Source organism: Oncorhynchus masou, chromosome 30 (genome assembly GCF_036934945.1).
Source record: "Oncorhynchus masou masou isolate Uvic2021 chromosome 30, UVic_Omas_1.1, whole genome shotgun sequence".
Lineage (NCBI taxonomy): Eukaryota > Metazoa > Chordata > Actinopteri > Salmoniformes > Salmonidae > Oncorhynchus > Oncorhynchus masou.
This window is the reverse complement of record NC_088241.1, coordinates 19,567,825-19,588,912: the sequence shown is the minus strand read 5'-3', so window position 1 is coordinate 19,588,912 and position 21,088 is coordinate 19,567,825. Positions and strand designations below refer to the sequence as shown.

Below are 21,088 nucleotides of genomic sequence, written 5' to 3'. Positions count from 1 at the left end.
TTGTTTAGTAATATATGAAGAAAAACATTCTTAAAAATTACATTTTAAACTTCAGGAGCTTAATTACCTTCTCATTGTGTGAGTGGAAAGCTCCTTGTCCCAGTGGATACATCTCTGCACTTTTGGAGAGGGACACTTGGAGACAGTGCTCTCTTTTCGCTTGATTGCATCATATTCACACCAGAATATTTTCCTCTGTATTCAAATGGTCTGTTTCAATAAAAAGGGGTCTCTGTGTGTCCAAAATATCCCCGAGCAATGATTTTGGGCAGCTCTAAGAGGCCCCAAGGCTTGGTGAATCCACAAAAACCCAGTGGAAACTCTCTGAGAGCTCATTTGTGCAGCACGTTACAATTGCTTCTCAGCATTGGCTGTATGACTGGTGGATGGGCCATATGATGTGAAAGCCATTGGGGGGGAGGACAGAGGGAGTTAGGGGAGGGGTATTTACTATAGGGCCAGTGTCATACCGTTTGAAAGGGACATGTTGGCCCCTGTGGGACTATGTACCCAAATAGGCCCTTTCTGAGCATCTGGGGTCTTCTGTATTTTACAGTAATGGTTGAGTCCAAAATGAGCACCCCTACACATTCAACTTACATGGAAGTGCCCCTTTTGCAGGGATTTCTGGGAAGAAGAAGGAGGCTATCGAGGTTGGGACTTTGGAGAGAGAGAGGTATAGAGAGAGGCACTTTGTAAAGGTAAGAAAAGCTCTGTTCCACTATGGTTAGGGTGCCATTGGATGAATATGGGGTATATAGAGACTCTAATCTCAAAATATATCCAGAAAAATTTAGGTTTTCAGGTGCTAGGTGGTGTCTGTATAATGTTATAGAGAAGGGAGGGTCAGGCCATTATGCTGTGCATAAACAAGGAAATATGGAAGCACGGCTAGGGGGAGCCATAGCTGGGAAGGGAAGGGAGCATGCTGGCTCTATGCTACTGCAGAGGAGATGTTTGTTGGATTTAGTACTCACAAAGTCAGTAAAACTCCGGAAGAAACTGTATTGTTGTCTATTGTGTTAATTAGTCAGTTATTGTCAGATTTATATTGGTCTCAGGGCTGTTGTCCAAAGGGAAGTGCCCAAACTGCCTCACAGGCTGTGCTCTGTAAAGAAAGATGGGAAGATGTCATGATTGAACAATAAGAGACAGAAAATTATTCAAATAAAGAGCAAACATGCAAATGGTAAACTTTGCAAAGATTTTAGTGTGAGATAACATGTAGAATTTAGTTAGCTTGCTCTGCTATGTGCTTTTTTTTTAGAGAGCTGTAAAGATGGCCGCTCCACTGTAGGGAGAGTGGTGAGAGTAACTGCCCACTTCCTGATTGAAGCACCATCGCAACTGCTTTGTTTGCATTCATGCTCAGGCAAAATGTGTTGTTTGAATACAAATGACCAGCTTTAACTTAGAATTAAGTTAATTATTTTGGAAATAATGGTGGTATTTGAGGTTACAGGACATGGGCCTAGACTAACTGCTTCAAACAGGGAGTGCTGCAGTGTTCTGAATCTCTGAAGGCTCAGCTATACAGTAGCACAGTGGTGATCGGTTAACCTGAAAGGGAGACGTTAGTTTAACGGGCCTTGGGGCCTGGTCAGCTGTTTCCCTGAAATAACATATCGGGTTGACAGTCCATATACATAAACTTTTCCATACATACACTTTTCTACCTTGTACAAACACAGTTTACTATGGGATGGGTAGAATTGAAACCACCAGTTATAAAGCTTCCGATTGGGAGGAACAGTTAAGCACAGGCTTCATTTGCACAAAGGGTTAAATTACACTGCCGCTTGCTTGCATTTCTGTGATGATGATAGACAGAGTATTAATGTGAAAATGTCTGTAATAGTGCTTTATGTTTCTTAATTGACTTAATTCCTTGCTGTTTTTGTAGTTTTAGAAAAAAAAATGGTCCCCAGGTTAAAGAGAACAATTAACCCTTTCATGACCTACTTTTCAAAGCTGTATTGGGTTGAGTCGGGGGTGATGGGTAACAAGTTCTTTCTCAGATGCGGTGTTATCTGTAAAGGGAAAGACACAAAAAGATAAATAATTACACAAATGAATGTGTATCCATAGATATATTTTAGATCTCAGAAAGTGACATATGTTGTCTCACCGGTGTGGTAAAGAGCACCGAAAGCCAGATCATATTCTCATGAAAACTGGGCTTTTAATCAGATTTCTTTAAGCTACTATCTCCCCATTTGCTTCTTTTCAAGTGCCTTCTTTCCCCCATATTAATTTAAATACCATCCTATCCAAACCCACTAACCAATATTTGCCTGAATGTAAAGGGTTAAAACATGCTCTGGAGAGACATTGCTACGCAGTCCATATAGTTGGTGCTGAAATCTGACTGAGTTTTTTTCCCCACATAAAAATATGTACATTTACTGCCCCCTCTGGTAGATTCAGGCAGAAAAGAGTGAATTTGACCAAAGACAAACAGGCAACCTGGGTGTTTCTCACACTATATAGTGTGCAGTGCCTCAACTCTTGATAAACCCTTGTCTCCGCCTGTACATGTGGGTGAACCTCTGCCAGAACCCATGTACATTTAGCCACTGTTGTAATGCCACAACTGGGGTGTATGTTTGTAGTGGCTGTGGTCTCAGCAGGCATTCCTATCCTGCCATTTGCACTCAATGAGATGAGTGACTAAAAATGAGATTATGAGCAGGCTCTCACTTTGACACCGCTCTCAGTCTGATATCTGTCGAATTCAACTCGTGACTTCGGTACATTAAGGCTGTGCTTTTTCAAAAACACCTTAGTCTACAATTACGCGTTTCTGTAACATAGTTGAACATGAGCACAAGTACCACTGTGAAGAATGAGAAATCACTCCTCAGACATTAATCCTCAACTCGTATAAGTTAAATTAGCCTCTGAATTCCTCCACTAGAAGACGGTGAAATGATTTAACTTCATGTACAGTAGTGTCTTTGATGTAGTACTATAGTTATGCCAACTGTGCTGCCCTACAACAGGTTTCTCTTCCACCAAGATTGAGCTCAGTCTGTCATCTCTGCTTCTCTGTATGACTCAGTGTCCCACCCAGTGGCTGGTAGCGCACATTGCTTCTAACTACCACTCGAAGGGCATGATTTCCTCAATGAGCCTGCTAGCGTTGCTATTGCAGCTACACTGGAGCTATCAGTCTCTTCCTTAGAGGCACATTCAAAGCAGCGTGGTGCTGAAGTGTTGAACGGAGGGCTGCTATGCTAACAGAGATAGCTGTTAACTCCTTCACTGACAAATACAATGTCTCTGTATAGTAGGCAATGTGATCCCCTTTTAAAAACTGCATGAAAGTCTGTAGAGAGAAATGCTGTCTAATCTCATCTAGAAATTGAAAGAACACTATTAGCTGTGCACAGATGCAGTCATATTTTCCCCAAATCTTGATGGATGTTGTCTTTTCTTTAGGCGTCACATCGATCAGAGCCCGAAGTCGCAGTCCAGGAGCTTGTCAAACCCTCCAACGTAAGCAATTCCTCCACTCACTTGTCAACGGCTACAAATACTTCTTTACACATTTTACTCAGATCATTTTACTTAGATATTTTACTCACTGGGATAATACAAAGGCTCTGTCTGACACTTTTTAGTATAGCCTACATGAATTATTTTACCGACATTTCTGTCAAATAATAAGGGTGTTTTATGGAAACTTATTGCAATGTGTATAACATTATTTTGCTTGTTGCTACAACTCTGGGTGTCAGTTGCTCGATAGCTGTGGTACGGTTGAGGGCAGCAGTGAACACCCTCATCCCAGCAGTTTTTTTGTGTGCACTTGTATCATCTGGCATCATATAGTGTCTTTGATGTAGTACACTACAGTTTAAGTCAACCGTGCTGCCCCACAACAGGTTTCTCTTACACCAAGACCGAGCTCAGATATTCTGTCATCTCTGCTTCTCTGTATGACTGTGTCCCGCCCAGTGGCTGTTAGCGTCCATTGCTTCTAACTACCCCTCAAAAGGTATGACTTCCTCACTGGAGCTACCAGTCCCCTCCATAAAGGCACATTCACATCGGCCTTGTGCTGAAATACTGAAAGGAGGGCTGCTATGCTAATGTAATGGAGGTAAGGAAGTGACATACGCTTACTCCACATAACTAGCTTAAATGTCGCCAGTGGTGCTATCCTATCAGATCATTTTCTATAGAGCAACTGGTTGGTAAGTTGTCAAGGAGGGCGGTTGCGTGTGTTTGCGATTAGAGCGCCACTGGTTTGAGCCCAGTAAGGGGACGCAGGGACAGTGGAGGAAGCAAAGCTGTTAGCAGCACACTGGTTTAGGTTTCACTGACAGAGATGGCTGTTAAGAGGTTAACACCTTCACTGCTGTCCAATATCAACTGGAAATTGAAAGGACACTATAGGCATCTGAGTCACAGACCAGGAGTTAGCCATTACAATTCCTCCACTCACCTGTCAACAGATACAAATACAGAATTTTACTTAGATATTTTGTTCACAACAATGATACAAAGACTCTGACACTTTTTAATGTAGCCTACATATCACCTCCACTTTGATTAAAGCGTTCACAATTTTACCTATGTTTCTGTTTTATGTAAACTTACTGCAATGTGTACAGTTTTATTTTAGCTGTTGCTATACCTCTGTGAACTCCTTAGCTGACAATGGGTATCAGTTGCACGACAGCTGTGGTACTGGTGTTAGTATAATGGATGTCACGCTTCTTGCTTAGCGAGTACCACTTCCTGATTCGGCTCACACACAGGCTCAAACCCAGGATTTCTTGTTTTCTAGCACATGTGACCGCCCTCCCGAAGCGTCTTACCAGTCACGCCACACAAAAAGCTAGCTATATGGTGGCACAAAGTGGGGAGACTTCCGGGTGAAGTTTTACATATCCCCCATGTGCTACATTAGAAGCTGTCTTGAGACAGCAACCATGGACACCCTCATCTCAGTAGCTCTTTGTGTGTGCAGTTGCATCATAACCTTCTAGATAATTTCCATGTAAACCTTCTGAAGACACAGCCAAAGAAAACACCAAATATTTCAAAAATCTTTTAGCACTTTGTCATTGTCACTCCTCAGTTCTCTAGTTCCATTCACATTAATGAAAGATTTCCATGGAAGTTGGCATCACTCGACACTGCAGCCATGGGATAGTGAACCAATCAAAGTGGATTGAAGAGTAGCCTTTTCCCCGTAACCCAATCAGCATTGTGTATGCATGAGCCACTCCCACACCCTGCCCTTACATGGCACGGAGGACTGGCCAAGGTCTACAGATGGATGTAAAGGCTGCTAGTTCAGAGACAACAGGGCCACAATACTAAGACCACTACAACTATTACCACAACTACCAAGAGCACTACTACAGAACCAGGAGGGGAACAGCTTCCGACTTGTCTCAGGTAAGATTCGATTACTAATCATAATTTTAGATTAAATCAATGAACATTGAATTTATCAAGAACAATAACATATTTTTTGGTCACAATTTCAGATTGAATAGTGCTAGTTGTAGAACGCACTGATATCAAAAGACGTAATCCCTTCCAATGATTGCATAAGAAATGGTACATTCATCAATACTCTGAGAAAAGTATTTATTTAACTAACATTTCCATCTAATGTGTGACATATAAGGTTTTTTAAACTCCAGTTTCAGAACTGGACAGCAACCATCTGCCACTGGCTGCAGAAGAATACTTATAATATTCTGTTTGTTAAAAATAAGGGGCATAATGTTGTGTTCCAATGTTGTAGAGAGTCAGCCGATGTTCAAAGAGCAGACTGTAATCTGTTCTTCAGCTGTACGACAATATTGTATTGATATTCAGCTAAATTCCAGATGCAGTTGCAGAATGTGCGTACACACTCACATGTTTGTCAAAGATTCACGAGGCTGCTTTGTGGATATTCTGAATACAAGTCAAAGCAAATCACCCCACATGATTGAAATGCAATAAAGTTGGCACTACTTGCAGACGTGAGCGATGTAAATACTAAAATACTCTCTTCTCTCTCCAGGACAACAGTGAAGTCGTATGTGTAGCAGCAGCTATGGAGACAGGAGACAGTGGTCATAATCCGACAAGGCATGGAGAAAGTCTCCTCCTTCGCCGCCACCATCAACCCACTCTTCGACATAGTCACTGCAGTGGTGAAGGTGACAAAGGACCTGGTCGCCAAATACCTCACCCAAGACCTGGACACCCAACAATTGGGCCACATCCACGCCAAGCTGGAAAGCATCTTCAAGACAAACCAGCAGATTCTGAAGCAGATTCACCTGAATGAGGTCAATGAGAAGTACAGCAAGTATGAGGAGTATATGAAGCACCAGTACACCGCTCTCAACACCATGGTGAAACAGTTCAATAACGACCCCGAGGGAAGAGAGCGCTACATGAAAGATTTCCAGGAAGTCTATGAGAGAGACAAGGATACCCTTGCTCTAGACACATACTACAGCAGTGTCATAAAAGAGAATACAACTTTTGAACAAAGGGGTTTGCTGGAGGTGTACCTAGAGCACTACAAGCAAAACCGAGATGTCTTTCGCATGGGCCTGATGACACTAATGGCATATACGGTGGTCACAGAGGATGATGAGGTTGAAGTCAGAGAGAAATGGGCCCCCAGGGTGAAGAAGATTCAGGCCAAGATGGATGAGGCGCTTGGCCTGTGTGAGGGGAACTGATCCTCATCTCCCAGGGTCGGGTGGGCATATGAGGGCTTTAAAGGGATACTTTGGGATTTTGGCAATGAGGCCCTTTAACTACTTCACCAGTGTCAGATGAACTCATGGGTACCATTTTTATGTCTGTGTCCAGTATGAAGGAAGTTAGAGGTAGTTTTGTGAGTTACTGCTAACTAGCATTAGCGCAATGACTGGAAGTCTATGGGTATCTGCGAGTCATCTAACTCTGGGGAAAGTAGATAAAGGGCCTCATTGGCAAAATCCAGAAGTATCCCTGTAAGCTGTTAAAAGCTGTTTGGAGACTCATCCTCTTCCCTCAATTTAAAAAGAAAAGTAATTTCCTTTTGGGTGGTGGGCGATATTCTTTGTCAATGAATGGAATGAATTAAATCTAGATTGTATAATATTTTGCTATGATCAGTGTTGCACTTCAGCCCTCATGTTTTCAATTTACCACTGCCGACTCTGTCGTTTATTTTCAGAAATGAGTCTGAATGCATACTTTATGGTAACCTTGTATATCATTGTTTTTTCTTCCTTCGATTAAGTGTACTTTTGCTTCTTGACTTTTTCTAAATAAATGCTTTTTTGCACTTGTGATTCATTTTTATGCTCTTACATGGAGTTATGTAAATGACACCAATGGTGATAAAATGTAGTCCACTTTATTAGGTTCAAAACACTTACACAGAGAATGTTACAAAGCGTACAACATACTGATGAAGTTGATTTTCAACAGTGTTGGCCAGTGTTCATTTCAAACTATTTACAGAGTTCCAGAAACTCAGTGAGTGTTATTTTTTTTATTTGACTAGGCAAGTTGGTTAGGAACACATTCTTTTTGAACAATTATGGCCTACCGGGGAACTGCCTTGTTCAGGGGCAGAACAACAGATTTCTTTTACCTTGTCAGCTTTGGGATTCGATCCAGCAACCTTTCAGTTACTTGCCCAACGCTATAAGCACTAGGATACCTGCCGCCCCTAAAAAAGCTAAAGACACTTTCAAAAGTGTAACATTAACTCTGTGTAGTGTGGAACAATATACTTTTTTTGTCTTAAGTGTGACACTATTAGAGTTTAAAACATTCACTTTTCTTTTTTTAAGAACTTGTCAATAGATTGCTCTACTCTCTCTCTTTCTCTTAGACTCCTGTCTCTCAATCAGAAGCTACCACCCTCCCAAACACTTTCAAGCACTACCTGGTTTGGACTTCTGTGTTGTGACCCCCTGCTTGCCATCATGTCGGAGATGGAGATCGTGGAGGACCGGGCCAAGCTGAAACAGGGCCTGGTGAAGGTGCTGCAGTGTGTGGCCACCATCTCATCTGCTGCGGCTGTGGTCAACCCCATTTTTGGCGTGGCCGGCTCTCTAATCCGAGTGGTGCTGCACCACGTGGACGATGAGGACATCCAGACACTGAAGCGCGAGTTTGGCTCTGTCAACCGTGCCCTGGACCAGCTGTCCCAGCAGAACCGCGGTGCCCTGCTACAGATCAAGAAGGAGACGCTGGACGGCCAGTACTGCTGTGTGGAGGAAAACCTGCGCAACCAGTTCCGCAAGTTTATGGAGATGGTGGAGGCACGGCCCGAGCATTGTGAGCGCAAGAAGGTCGACTTCGAGGAGAGCTACTCCAACGACCTAGGCGACCAGAACCTGCACACACTCTACGAGGGTGTGGTGGGCAAGCCCAAGCTGTTCAGCCGGCCCATCCTGGAGGTGTACCTGAAGCACTCGCAGGGCGACCGCCGCACCATGGAGAACCTGTGCACGCGCCTCACATACCTCTTCTGCATCGGCCTGATCGCCCTCATGGGTTACGCCGCTGTCATCGGAGACGACGAGGAGGGCATCAGCGACGAGTGGACCGAGAAGATGGAGCACGTGCAGGAGAGGATGCAGGAGGCCCTCCAGAAATGCAAGTGAAGAAGAGGAGGAGGAAGAGGTGTCGAGGCTGCTACTTGTCCTTCCTCCATACACAGGACTCTCTCCACATTCCCTCTAGGAACCCCCCCCCCCCCCATCACTTTTCTCCTTACTCCAGGACAGCTGTGTATACAACGTCTCTATTTATTCAACCAGTTGATTGACTATCAATGTGGATCGTAGGAGGTTGGTGGCACCTTAACTGGGGAGGACGGGCTCATGGTAATGACTGGAGCAGAATTAGTGTAATGGTATCCAATACATCAAACACAGTTTCCAGGTGTTTGCCATTCCATATGCTCAGTTCAGGCCATTATAATGAGCCCTTTTCCCCTCATCAGCCTCATGTGATGTGGATTCATTATTCTTTAATGATCACATGGCTATTCACTGTTGGTACCTATGAGTTAGAGGTAAGTAAATGGAATGAAAACAGTTAATGATTTGCTTCATCCACAGCAGTAGTCAATGAACAGACCTATATAATATACGTGAATGTTGATATGGAAACCTGCATACACAGCGGTCTGACGATCAACATTTGGACTGGCTCTCAATTAGATGTAACTATGCCATTCCTATCTTCTAAAGAGTAAGATGGAGTGGTTTTAATGTCTGATAATACTCAGCACTTTCGAAAAAATATGTTCTCTTGCTGGTATTTGCTGGTGATTTAGAGGGAGACACAGAGAACAGGCTCATTCTGTTGCGTGAATGTAAGATTCACCATAATGGGTATCTTTTTGAACAGATATATACTCCATGCAATTCTAATAGCGTCACTGATGCAACCTAGCACTTTCAGTAAAAAGAAACATTATCTATACTGTGGACACTATTAACATAGCATGCCAATTGCCTAAATACAAAAACAATTGACTTTACAGTGGGTTAATTAGTATTACTTTACTAATTACTGTAGGTAATTTGTAACTATATATCTGCAGCTAAATTAACTGTTATTTAGCATTTAATTGGAGATAGCATAAAAAACTATTGATAAATAATGCACTGTAAAATCTAACTTAACCAAAATCTAACTGATAACAAATATCCAGAGTTATCTAAGAATGTATTTTTGGCGGGGATCCTATAGTTAACCCCACCCCCCACATACACAACACTAGCATTATGTTGCTTCCATAATTATTCAACAAAAAACACTAGACTGTCTGTCAAAGCGCTTTGGCCCGGATAATGAAGTCAGTGGAATGATAATCATACTGTAACTAACACTAAACACTTGTAGCCTGTTTTAATTTAATACCAAAACCGGCCTACTATACTGTCCAAAAACACTAGTTTCCTTTTCAACCATATTGTTTGGTATTTGTTTGTTTTCATGAACACACCACAGTATGGTGGGTGTGATGTAAGCCAACCAAGTGCAGTTACTACACTAAACTATACGTGACAACTAATCGCACAACAATACAACAGGTCAAAGTATACATTAGCTTTAAGTGCTTTCTCTCTTATGGGTTTTCTTGTATCACAGATCAATTAAGTATTTGCACAAATGTTTGTTTGTTTTTACCAAGGTTGCGTTCATAAATTCACTCTGGCCATATACTACGATTTCAGAGCACTCTCGTCTGTGTGTCATAGCGCAGAATAACGGATTAATTTTCGAACACGCAACACCCATTGAATATGACCTGTGTCAATAAACATCTGCAAAGAAAACATATTTAATTTTTTTGCCAGCAGCACAGTTAGTCACCAACACTCTACACAACACGAGTGAGGTGTTCTCTCATTTGTGTCTTGAAGTAGCTAGCAAGCTAGCCAACTTTAGCCAGTTATTTTAGGTGCTTGACTGCCGTTGTGAGGTCAGAACGCTCAGATCAACCCTACTCCCCGGCCAGAGCGTCCATTGTGCCCTCGAAACGCTCCAAGAGCGAAAGGCTCTGAATATACAAATTGAGAATCTGACAACACTCAAAATATATGAAGGCCCAGAGCGCACAAATTACGAACACACCCTAAATAATTTGATTTCTGGGGAATTATCTTTGCTCTGTGACCCCCTTTCTTTTCACTTAATCTATTATTTTCATATTTTGAAGCAATTTACACCAAAAGTAATGTAAGAGATATTTTTTTTTTAAACTCAAATACATTATGGTGATGTTTTGTAGATGTTTTCGGGATTTTATACATCTTAAATGGCCATAGTAGTTTTTATTTAGATAAGAATCCTCTCATAACTGACCAACAGTATCTTACACTGTGGTCCATGTTCCGTGTCCCCTTACTGTGTCTTGCCTAAGAAAGGGTTCACAAAGTTATGTTTTCTGTTCTTTACTTCATTTGTTCTTGTGCTCTAAAGCACTGCTGTTTGATTTGATCTCTTCTGTGCTATTAACCCCACTACTCAGATTTCCAGTGTGACTGATGCCATGTCTATACTCACAGATCCAAGAGAGCTCTCCATATCTGTGATTCAGAACCCTATATTCAATGGAATGGCTATTCTGTGGTACCAGTCCCTGTCTTTCATATTGTTTCAACTGAGATGTATGGCTGTTAAATTGTTATAATTCTGTACTGTTAAAATTAATAGATGGGAATATATTTACCACTTTAGGGCTTTCTGAAAATATATGCTCCTCGTCTAAACTTCATAGCCTATTTTTTGTTATGTTGTTCTTTGTTGGCTGGTTGTACTATGCAGCACTATCAATAAAGATTGAATGTAAAATATCACTTGTATTAGATTGATTTTATGCATTAAAATATCTTGAGGAATTCACAATAGTATTATCAATTTAACTTGGTTTATCTCAAAATGATGATGATGGGCAATACATACAAAAAAGTCTATACAATAAATCATACAATTAGATAAAGGCTCAGTGTAGTTACCGTCGCAAAGGGAGACTGCTAGAGTATTGAAAACAGGTGCAAAAAGATATCCTTTTTAACCCAATCTTTTGAGACTTGTTAAACAAAATCTCATTTTCTGAGCAATTGTATTAGTATAAATAATTTACAAATGGTTTTGAGCATGCAATATAGTCTACACCCTCTTCAATTTTGCTTCCTTAAAATTTTAACTAAAAAGGGATTCAATTAGATTTTTTTCTACAGATCTGCTGCACAACCTACTCAACATTTTTAAAGTGAAAGAAGGTTATAGAAATGTTCCTATATAAATACAAAATAAACTGAAATATCATAATTGGATAAGTCTCCACCTCCCTTAGTTAATACTTGGTGGAAGCACCTTTGGCAGCCATTACAGCTGTGAATAATTTGGAATAAGATTCCATCTAATTTGCACAACTCTAAGGGCAACATTGTTTTTATCAAAATTGCTCAAGCTCAATACATTTGGTTGGGAATCATTGATGGACATCAATATTCAAATATTGTCTCTGATTTTCATGCAAATTTAAGTCAGGACTGAGACTAGACCACTTAGGTACAACTCTTGGAAAGCCATTCTGGTGTGTCTTTGGCATTAAAATGTGTCTAATTGTCTCACTGAAAAATAAAACCTTATCCTAGGGTTAGGTTTTCAGAAGATTGAGTTGGGGTTTTCTTGAACTTTTTACCTTGGTTTTGCTCCATTAATATTTATTTTGATCCTGACATACTGACCAGTCCCTGCCGATGACAAGCTGCCATCACAATGTAGTTTTGAATTTAGGCCAAAAGGTGTATTTATTTGCTGTTTTGTCTTGCAGTATTACTTAACGGCCTTGTTGCAAACAGAATGGATGATTTGGAGTGGATTTTTTTAAACACAGGCTTCTTTTCCCCCCTTTGTCATACAGGCCAGTAATATGGAGTGAATGCAATGCTGCTGATCCCTTTGTATTTTCAAATATTGTGGTGGCTGCATCATATAATTGGTATGGTTGTCATCGGCAGAGACTGGGGAGTTTGTTAGGATCAAAATAATTCATCTCAGTCTTTTGAAAACCCTGGGATTTTATTTTTCCTGTAGGATAAGTACACACATTTTAATGCAAAATACACATCCAATTATGATATTGCCATATTATTATTATTATTTAAAAATGTTTTTGTATAACTTTGTTTCACTTTGAAAATGTGGAGTAGATTGTGTAGATCTCTAGGGAAAAAAAGTTCAAGGGAGTGTAGACTTTCTATAGGCACAGAAGCTCAGTATTTGTATTTATTTTGTACAGTCTTTTTTGCTCATATTTTTTATGATGCCATCTATTTTGTGAAGTGCACCAGTCCCTCCTTCATCAAAGCACCGCCACAACATGGTGCTGCCACCCCCATGCTTCACGGTTGGGATGATATTCTTCGGCTTGCAAGCCTGTCCCTTTTTACTCCAATCATAACGATGGTCATTATGGCCAAACCATTCTATTTTTGTTTCATCAGACCAGAGGACCTCTCCAAAAAGTACAATCTTTGTCCCCATGTGCAGTTGCAAAACAAAGTTTGGCTTCTTTAATGGCGGTTTTGGAGCAGTGGCTTCTTCCTGCTGAGCAGCCTTTCAGGTTATGTCGATATAGGACTCGTTCTACTGTGGATACAGATACTTTTGTACCTGTTTCCTCCAGCATCTTCACAAGATCCTTTGCTGTTGTTCTGGGATTGATTTGCACTTTTCGCACCAAAGTAGGTTCATCTCTAGGAGACAGAACACCTCTCCTTCCTGAGCGGTATGATGGCTGCGTGGTCCCATAGTGTTTATACTTGTGTACTATTGTTTGTACAGATGAACGTGGTACCTTCAGGTGTTTGGAAATTGCTCCCAAGGATGAACCAGACTTGTGGAGGTCTACAATTTTTTCTGAGGTCTTGGCTGATTTCTTTTGATTTTCCCATGATGTCAAGCAAAGAGGTACTGAGTTTGAAGGTAACCTTGAAATACACTGCTCAAAAAAATAAAGGGAACACTAAAATAACACATCCTATATCTGAATGAATTAAATATTCTTATTAAATACTTTTTTCTTTACATAGTTGAATGTGCTGACAACAAAATCACACACAAATGATCAATATAAATCAAATTTATCAACCCATGGAGGTACTCAATCACTTTTTATAGCTACTGTTTACATTTACATTTACATTTAAGTCATTTAGCAGACGCTCTTATCCAGAGCGACTTTTACAGGCCTCCTGGGCCATATACAGCGTTCCTCGGACCTTGTAGTCATAGCAGATAATATTCTAATCTTTGGTGACTTTAATATTCACATGGAAAAGTCCACAGACCCACTCCAAAAGGCTTTCGGAGCCATCATCAACTCAGTGGGTTTTGTCCAACATGTCTCTGGACCCACTCACTGTCACAGTCATACGCTGGACCTAGTTTTGTCCCATGGAATAAATGTTGTGGATCTTAATGTTTTTCCTCATAATCCTGGACTATCGGACCACCATTTTATTACGTTTGCAATTGCAACAAATAATCTGCTCAGACCCCAACCAAGGAACATCAAAAGTCGTGTTATAAATTCACAGACAACACAAAGATTCCTTGATGTCCTTCCAGATTCCCTCTGTCTACCCAATGACACCAGAGGACAAAAATCAGTTAACCACCTAACTGAGGAACTCAATTTAACCTTGCGCAATACCCTAGATGCAGTTGCACCCCTAAAAACTAAAAACATTTATCATAAGAAACTAGCTCCCTGGTACACAGAAAATACCCGGGCTCTGATGCAAGCTTCCAGAAATTTGGAACGGAAATGGCGCCACACCAAACTGGAAGTCTTCCATCTAGCTTGGAAAGACAGTACCGTGCAGTACCGAAGAGCCCTTACTGCTGCTCGATCATCCTATTTTTCTAACTTAATTGAGGAAAATAAGAACAATCCGAAATTCCTTTTTGATACTGTCGCAAAGCTAACTAAAAAGCAGCATTCCCCAAGAGAGGATGACTTTCACTTTAGCAGTGATAAAATCATGAACTTCTTTGAGGAAAAATTATGATTATTAGAAAGCAAATTACAGACTCCTCTTTACATCTGCGTATTCCTTCAAAGCTCAGTTGTCCTGAGTCTGCACAACTCTGCCTGGACCTAGGATCAAGAGAGACGCTCAAGTGTTTTAGTACTATATCTCTTGACACAATGATGAAAATAATCATGGCCTCTAAACCTTCAAGCTGCATACTGGACCCTATTCCAACTAAACTACTGAAAGAGCTGCTTCCTGTGCTTGGCCCTCCTATGTTGAACATAATAAACGGCTCTCTATCCACCGGATGTGTACCAAACTCACTAAAAATGACAGTAATAAAGCCTCTCTTGAAAAAGCCAAACCTTGACCCAGAAAATATAAAAAACTATCGGCCTATATCGAATCTTCCATTCCTCTCAAAAATCTTAGAAAAGGCTGTTGCGCAGCAACTCACTGCCTTCCTGAAGACAAACAATGTATATGAAATGCTTCAGTCTGGTTTTAGACCCCATCAAAGCACTGAGACGGCACTTGTGAAGGTGGTAAATGACATTTTAATGGCATCGGACCGAGGCTCTGCATCTGTCCTCGTGCTCCTAGACCTTAGTGGTGCTTTTGATACCATCGATCACCACATTCTTTTGGAGAGATTGGAAACCCAAATTGGTCTACACGGACAAGTTCTGGCCTGGTTTAGATCTTATCTGTCGGAAAGATATCAGTTTGTCTCTGTGAATGGTTTGTCCTCTGACAAATCAACTGTAAATTCCGGTGTTCCTCAAGGTTCCGTTTTAGGACCACTATTGTTTTCACTATATATTTTACCTCTTGGGGATGTTATTCGAAAACATAATGTTAACTTTCACTGCTATGCAGATGACACACAGCTGTACATTTCAATGAAACATGGTGAAGCCCCAAAATTGCCCTTGCTAGAAGCATGTGTTTCAGACATAAGGAAGTGGATGGCTGCAAACTTTCTACTTTTAAACTCGGACAAAACAGAGATGCTTGTTCTAGGTCCCAAGAAACAAAGATATCTTCTGTTGAATCTGACAATTAATCTTAATGGTTGTACAGTCGTCTCAAATAAAACTGTGAAGGACCTCGGCGTTACTCTGGACCCTGATCTCTCTTTTGAAGAACATATCAAGACCATTTCAAGGACAGCTTTTTTCCATCTACGTAACATTGCAAAAATCAGAAACTTTCTGTCCAAAAATGATGCAGAAAAATTAATCCATGCTTTTGTCACTTCTAGGTTAGACTACTGCAATGCTCTACTTTCCGGCTACCCGGATAAAGCACTAAATAAACTTCAGTTAGTGCTAAATACGGCTGCTAGAATCCTGACTAGAACCAAAAAATTTGATCATATTACTCCAGTGCTAGCCTCCCTACACTGGCTTCCTGTCAAAGCAAGGGCTGATTTCAAGGTTTTACTGCTAACCTCCAAAGCATTACATGGGCTTGCTCCTACCTATCTCTCTGATTTGGTCCTGCCGTACATACCGACACGTACGCTACGGTCACAAGACACAGGCCTCCTAATTGTCCCTAGAATTTCTAAGCAAACAGATGGAGGCAGAGCTTTCTCCTATAGAGCTCCATTTTTATGGAACGGTCTGCCTACCCATGTCAGAGACGCAAACTTGGTCTCAACCTTTAAGTCTTTACTGAAGACTCATCTCTTCAGTGGATCATATGATTAGTGTAGTCTGGCCCAGGAGTGGGAAGGTGAATGGAAAGGCTCTGGAGCAACGAACCACCCTTGCTGTCTCTGCCTGGCCGGTTCCCCTCTTTCCACTGGGATTCTCTGCCTCTAACCCTATTACAGGGGCTGAGTCACTGGCTTACTGGGGCTCTCTCATGCCATCCCTGGAAGGGGTGCGTCACCTGAGTGGGTTAATTCACTGATGTGGTCATCCTGTCTGGGTTGGCACCCCCCCTTGGTTTGTGCCATGGCGGAGATCTTTGCGGGTTATACTCAGCTTTGTCTCAGGATGGTAAGTTGGTGGTTGAAGATATCCCTCTAGTGGTGTGGGGGCTGTGCTTTGGCAAAGTGGGTGGGGTTATATCCTTCCTGTTTGACCCTGTCTGGGGGTGTCCTCGGATGGGGCCACAGTGTCTCCTGAACCCTCCTGTCTCAGCCTCCAGTATTTATGCTGCAGTAGTTTATGTGTCGGGGGGCTGGGGTCATTTTGTTTTATCTGGAGTACTTCTCCTGTCCAATTCTGTGTCCTTTGTGAATCTAAGTGTGCGTTCTCTAATTCTCTCCTTCTCTCTCTCGGAGGACCTGAGCCCTAGGACCATGCCCCAGGACTACCTGACATGATGACTCCTTGCTGTCCCCAGTCCACCTGGCCGTGCTGCTGCTCCAGTTTCAACTGTTCTGCCTTATTATTATTCGACCATGCTGTTCATTTATGAACATTTGAACATCTTGGCCATGTTCTGTTATAATCTCTACCCGGCACAGCCAGAAGAGGACTGGCCACCCCACATAGCCTGGTTCCTCTCTAGGTTTCTTCCTAGGTTTTGGCCTTTCTATGGAGTTTTTCCTAACCACCGTGCTTCTACACCTGCATTGCTTGCTGTTTGGGGTTTTAGGCTGGGTTTCTGTACAGCACTTTGAGATATCAGCTGATGTACGAAGGGCTATATAAAATAAATTTGATTTGATTTGGATTTGGAGTCACACTCAAAATTAAAGTGGAAAACCACACTACAGGCTGATCCAACTTTGATGTAATGTCCTTAAAACAAGTCAAAATGAGGCTCAGTAGTGTGTGTGGCCTCCACGTGCCTGTATGACCTCCCTACAACGCCTGGGCATGCTCCTGATGAGGTGGCGGATGGTCTCCTGAGGGATCTCCTCCCAGACCTGGACTAAAGCATCCGCCAACTCCTGGACAGTCTGTGGTGCAACGTGGTGTTGGTGGATGGAGCGAGACATGATGTTCTAGATGTGCTCAACTTGATTCAGGTCTGGGGAACAGGCGGGCCCGTCCATAGCATCAATGCCTTCCTTTTGCAGGAACTGCTGACACACTCCAGCCACATGATGTCTAGCATTGTCTTGCATTAGGAGGAACCCAGGGCCAACCGCACCAGCTTATGGTCTCACAAGGGGTCTGAGGATCTCATCTCGGTAACTAATGGCAGTCAGGCTACCTCTGGCGAGCACATGGAGGGCTGTGCGGCCCTCCAAAGAAATGCCACCCCACACCATGACTGACCCACCGCTATACCGGTCATGCTGGAGGATGTTGCAGGCGTCTCCAGACTCTGTCACGTCTGTCACATGTGCTCAATGTGAACCTGCTTTCATCTGTGAAGAGCACAGGGCGCCAGTGGCGAATTTGCCAATCTTGGTGCTCTCTGGCAAATGCCAAACATCCTGCACGGTGTTGGGCTGTAAGCACAACCCCTACCTGTGGACGTCGGGCCCTCATACCACCCTCATGGAGTCTGTTTCTGACAGTTTGAGCAGACACATGCACATTTGTGGCCTGCTGGATGTCATTTTGCAGGGCTCTGGCAGTGCTCCTCCTGCTCCTCCTTGCACAAAGGCAGGGGTTAGCGGTCCTGCTGCTGGGTTGTTGCCCTCCTACGGCCTCCTCCACATCTCCTGATGTACTGGCCTGTCTCCTGGTAGCGCCTCCATGCTCTGGACACTACGCTGACAGACACAGCAAACCTTCTTGCCACAGCTCGCATTGATGTGCCATCCTGAATGAGCTGCACTACCTGAGCCACTTGTGTGGGTTGTAGACTCCGTCTCATGCTACCACTAGAGTGAAAGCACCGCCAGCATTCAAAAGTGACCAAAACATCAGCCAGGAAGCATAGGAACTGAGAAGTGGTCTGTGGTCACCACCTGCAGAACCACTCCTTTATTGGGGGTGTCTTGCTAATTGCCTATAATTTCCACCTGTTGTCTATACCATTTGCACAACAGCATGTGAAATGTATTGTCAATCAGTGTTGCTTCCTAAGTGGACAGTTTGATTTCACAGAAGTGTGATTGACTTGGAGTTACATTGTGTTGTTTAAGTGTTCCCTTTATTTTTTGAGCAGTGTACATCCACAGGTACACCTCCAGTTGACTCAAATGATGCCAATTAACCTATCAGAAGCTTCTAAAGCCATGACATTTTCTGGAATTTTCTAAGCTGTTTAAATGCACAGTCAACTTAGTGTATGTAAACTTCTGACCCACTGGAATTGTGATACAGTGAATTTTAAGTGAAATAATCTGTCTGTAAACAATTGTTGGAAAGAAATGAATTGTGTCATGCACAAAGTAGATGTCTTAACTGACTTGCCAAAACTACAGTTTGATTTAACAAGACATTTGTGGAGTGGTTGAAAAACTAGTTTTAATGACTCCAACCTAAGTGTATGTAAACTTACAACTTCAACTGCATGCTCCTAGGACTTCATTGAAAATAAGAATTTGTGACTTGCTGACTTGCCTATTTAAATAAAGGTAAAATAAAATTCAAATAAATGTATATGGTCTTTTTGGGATTGGCCCATGTGTTGCAAAAAGCCAATCGGGTGGTGACTAGTACACGGCTCTCCATCCCTGTTCCTGGGGAGCCTTCTACCTGCAGGTTTTCACTCCAACCCTAATCTAGCACACCTGATTCTAATAATTAGCTAATTGATAAGTTACAACTGGGGTTTGAGTGAAAACCTACAGGAGGGTAGCTCTCCGGGAACAGGGTAGGAGACCCCTGCTGTAGCATAATTTCATACCTCTAGGTGTCAGAATAGATGTGGAATCCTGTGGAATTTGGTAACACTGCTACTGTAGGCACCAACACACGATGCCATATAAGTGAATTTAATACCTAATGATAAAGTGCATTTTAACATTTGCTATTAGCTGTCATAACTCATAAGTAGTTATAACATCGTTATAATAAATCACTATGATGCGTTAGTGAATGTCATTTTCTTGTTGCCAGCAGATGCTGTTGCGTGAAGATGCTTGTTTCCAGGTAGAACCTATTTGGGTTTCATGTAGAACCCTTTCTACAGAGGATTCTACATGGAACCCAAAAGGGTTCTCCTACGGAGACAGCCAAATAACCCTTTTTTTCTAAGAGTGTACTGTATATTTCCACCAGAGGGCTTGGTGGAAACCAGACCGTATTACAAAGTCAATGTTTGGCCTATAGACCGTTTTGATAAGCCTCATGGTGGGTCTAAATGAAAAATACATTAATTTTGGAAAATATGTTACTATGAGAGTAGGCTTACTTAAATGTCTGTTTTCGTTTTAGGCCACGGCACTGTTAAAGAAGAGACAGACAGCGCACACAGATATAGGCTACTCCTCTGTGGTATGTCCCCATGCCAGCCAGAAAACCAGGTTTCCCCCCACACTCCTCTCCCCTGAGTCGGTGGACCAACACTGAGATGTATTAAGACAAGTAGGCCAACTGTCTGACACATAAGATATTGTCTTACCTGCATAACTTCATGACTTGTCGGATTCACTTGTTTCATGTGCAGTTGGCCTATATGTGCAGCTCCCACAACTTTATGCTTCAGTCAGAAGTCGTCATTTGAGACTGGCCGCTGCATGCTTCAAAGACATCGAAAAATAGGATGTGTTATATTAAATGGCAATTAAATGCCGTTAAATTCAATTGTGTTATGTCATCCGTTTCATAACATATCAATGAATAGAAAGTTATAATTTGCATTAACCAAATCTATATGCAGATTATAATGATTTGTAAATAATGATTTGCGTAATGGTTTCTGATCATGCAGGGATGGGGAGTAGGCGAGGCGCGCTCGCGCACCAAGTCTATGGCGCGCACAGAGAGAGAGAGGGGGGGGGGGGGGGGATAAAACTGATGCAATTAATTGTTTTAGACATTAGAGTTAGGGTTTCAATTCATTGTAAAAAACTGTAAAAATTGACCAATTTCATCAATGTAATTGAACTGTCATATAAGCCTATACAATATTAGAGGCACAATGTAGCACAATATTATTTCGATTATAAGGTCAAAAAGCTTCAAACAGTCATGAACATTCCCAAATTGTATACAACACTTCATTAATTGGATTTCAATAAGAAAACTCTTGAATTCAATGTTGGTTAAACAAAAAAGATTAGGCTAGAAAATATTTGATCTGCTATAGGTAGTACATAAAAGCTTTCCCTGTAGGGGAGATGCGCTCGGTAAAAGGTATCGACGTCTCACCCATCGATCAATGTCTTAACTGCTAAAACATGTCACACTATCACACATTTATACAAAAGTGTTGTACATACCGAATTGTTTTAACCATTTCAGAATAGACAATGTGTGCCCCTCCCGCACCCATTTCCAAGAGCTGACTCTTTCACGCAAAGTGCGCAATAGTCTCTTCCAAGATCTTCAGCCAAACGCCTGTACCATGAATCTGTGAAAATTACAGCCAGTCACAGTCACATCTATCTTTCCCTCTCTCATAAGAGCTTACCAAAATCCTCTTCATGTCAGCACTGGCGGTTAAGACAGGGAGAGAGGGAATCCAAAAATATT

The 21,088-nt window shown here is 41.9% G+C and overlaps 2 protein-coding genes and 1 long non-coding RNA gene across 7 annotated transcripts in view; 2 read left to right on the top strand and 1 right to left on the bottom strand.

Moving 5' to 3' along the window:
* The window catches only part of LOC135522274 (uncharacterized), a 66,132-nt gene that overhangs the window by 3,629 nt on the left and 41,415 nt on the right, over positions 1-21,088 (bottom strand). Inside the window, exons 2-5 of one of the 5 annotated variants that reach the window (XR_010452663.1) lie at positions 20,836-20,966; positions 20,016-20,133; positions 1,963-2,030; positions 68-1,108 (exon numbers count right to left, since the gene is read on the bottom strand). This is a non-coding gene — a long non-coding RNA (uncharacterized LOC135522274). The other 4 variants (XR_010452665.1, XR_010452662.1, XR_010452664.1 and 1 more) reach the window with 4 other exon arrangements.
* rpz (rapunzel) lies at positions 622-11,339 on the top strand. Its single transcript, XM_064948373.1, has 3 exons — positions 622-701; positions 3,442-3,498; positions 7,853-11,339. The coding sequence occupies exon 3, from the start codon at positions 7,947-7,949 to the stop codon at positions 8,628-8,630; it is 684 nt and encodes a 227-aa protein (XP_064804445.1). The 5' UTR covers positions 622-701; positions 3,442-3,498; positions 7,853-7,946; the 3' UTR covers positions 8,631-11,339.
* On the top strand, positions 4,648-7,379 carry LOC135522273 (uncharacterized). Its single transcript, XM_064948374.1, has 2 exons — positions 4,648-5,412; positions 6,032-7,379. The coding sequence occupies exon 2, from the start codon at positions 6,102-6,104 to the stop codon at positions 6,702-6,704; it is 603 nt and encodes a 200-aa protein (XP_064804446.1). The 5' UTR covers positions 4,648-5,412; positions 6,032-6,101; the 3' UTR covers positions 6,705-7,379.

Excerpts from the sequence above, each read along its gene's own strand:
- LOC135522273 (XM_064948374.1), top strand. The coding sequence starts at position 6,102 with ATGGAGAAAGTCTCCTCCTTCGCCGCCACCATCAACCCACTCTTCGAC.
- rpz (XM_064948373.1), top strand. The coding sequence starts at position 7,947 with ATGTCGGAGATGGAGATCGTGGAGGACCGGGCCAAGCTGAAACAGGGC.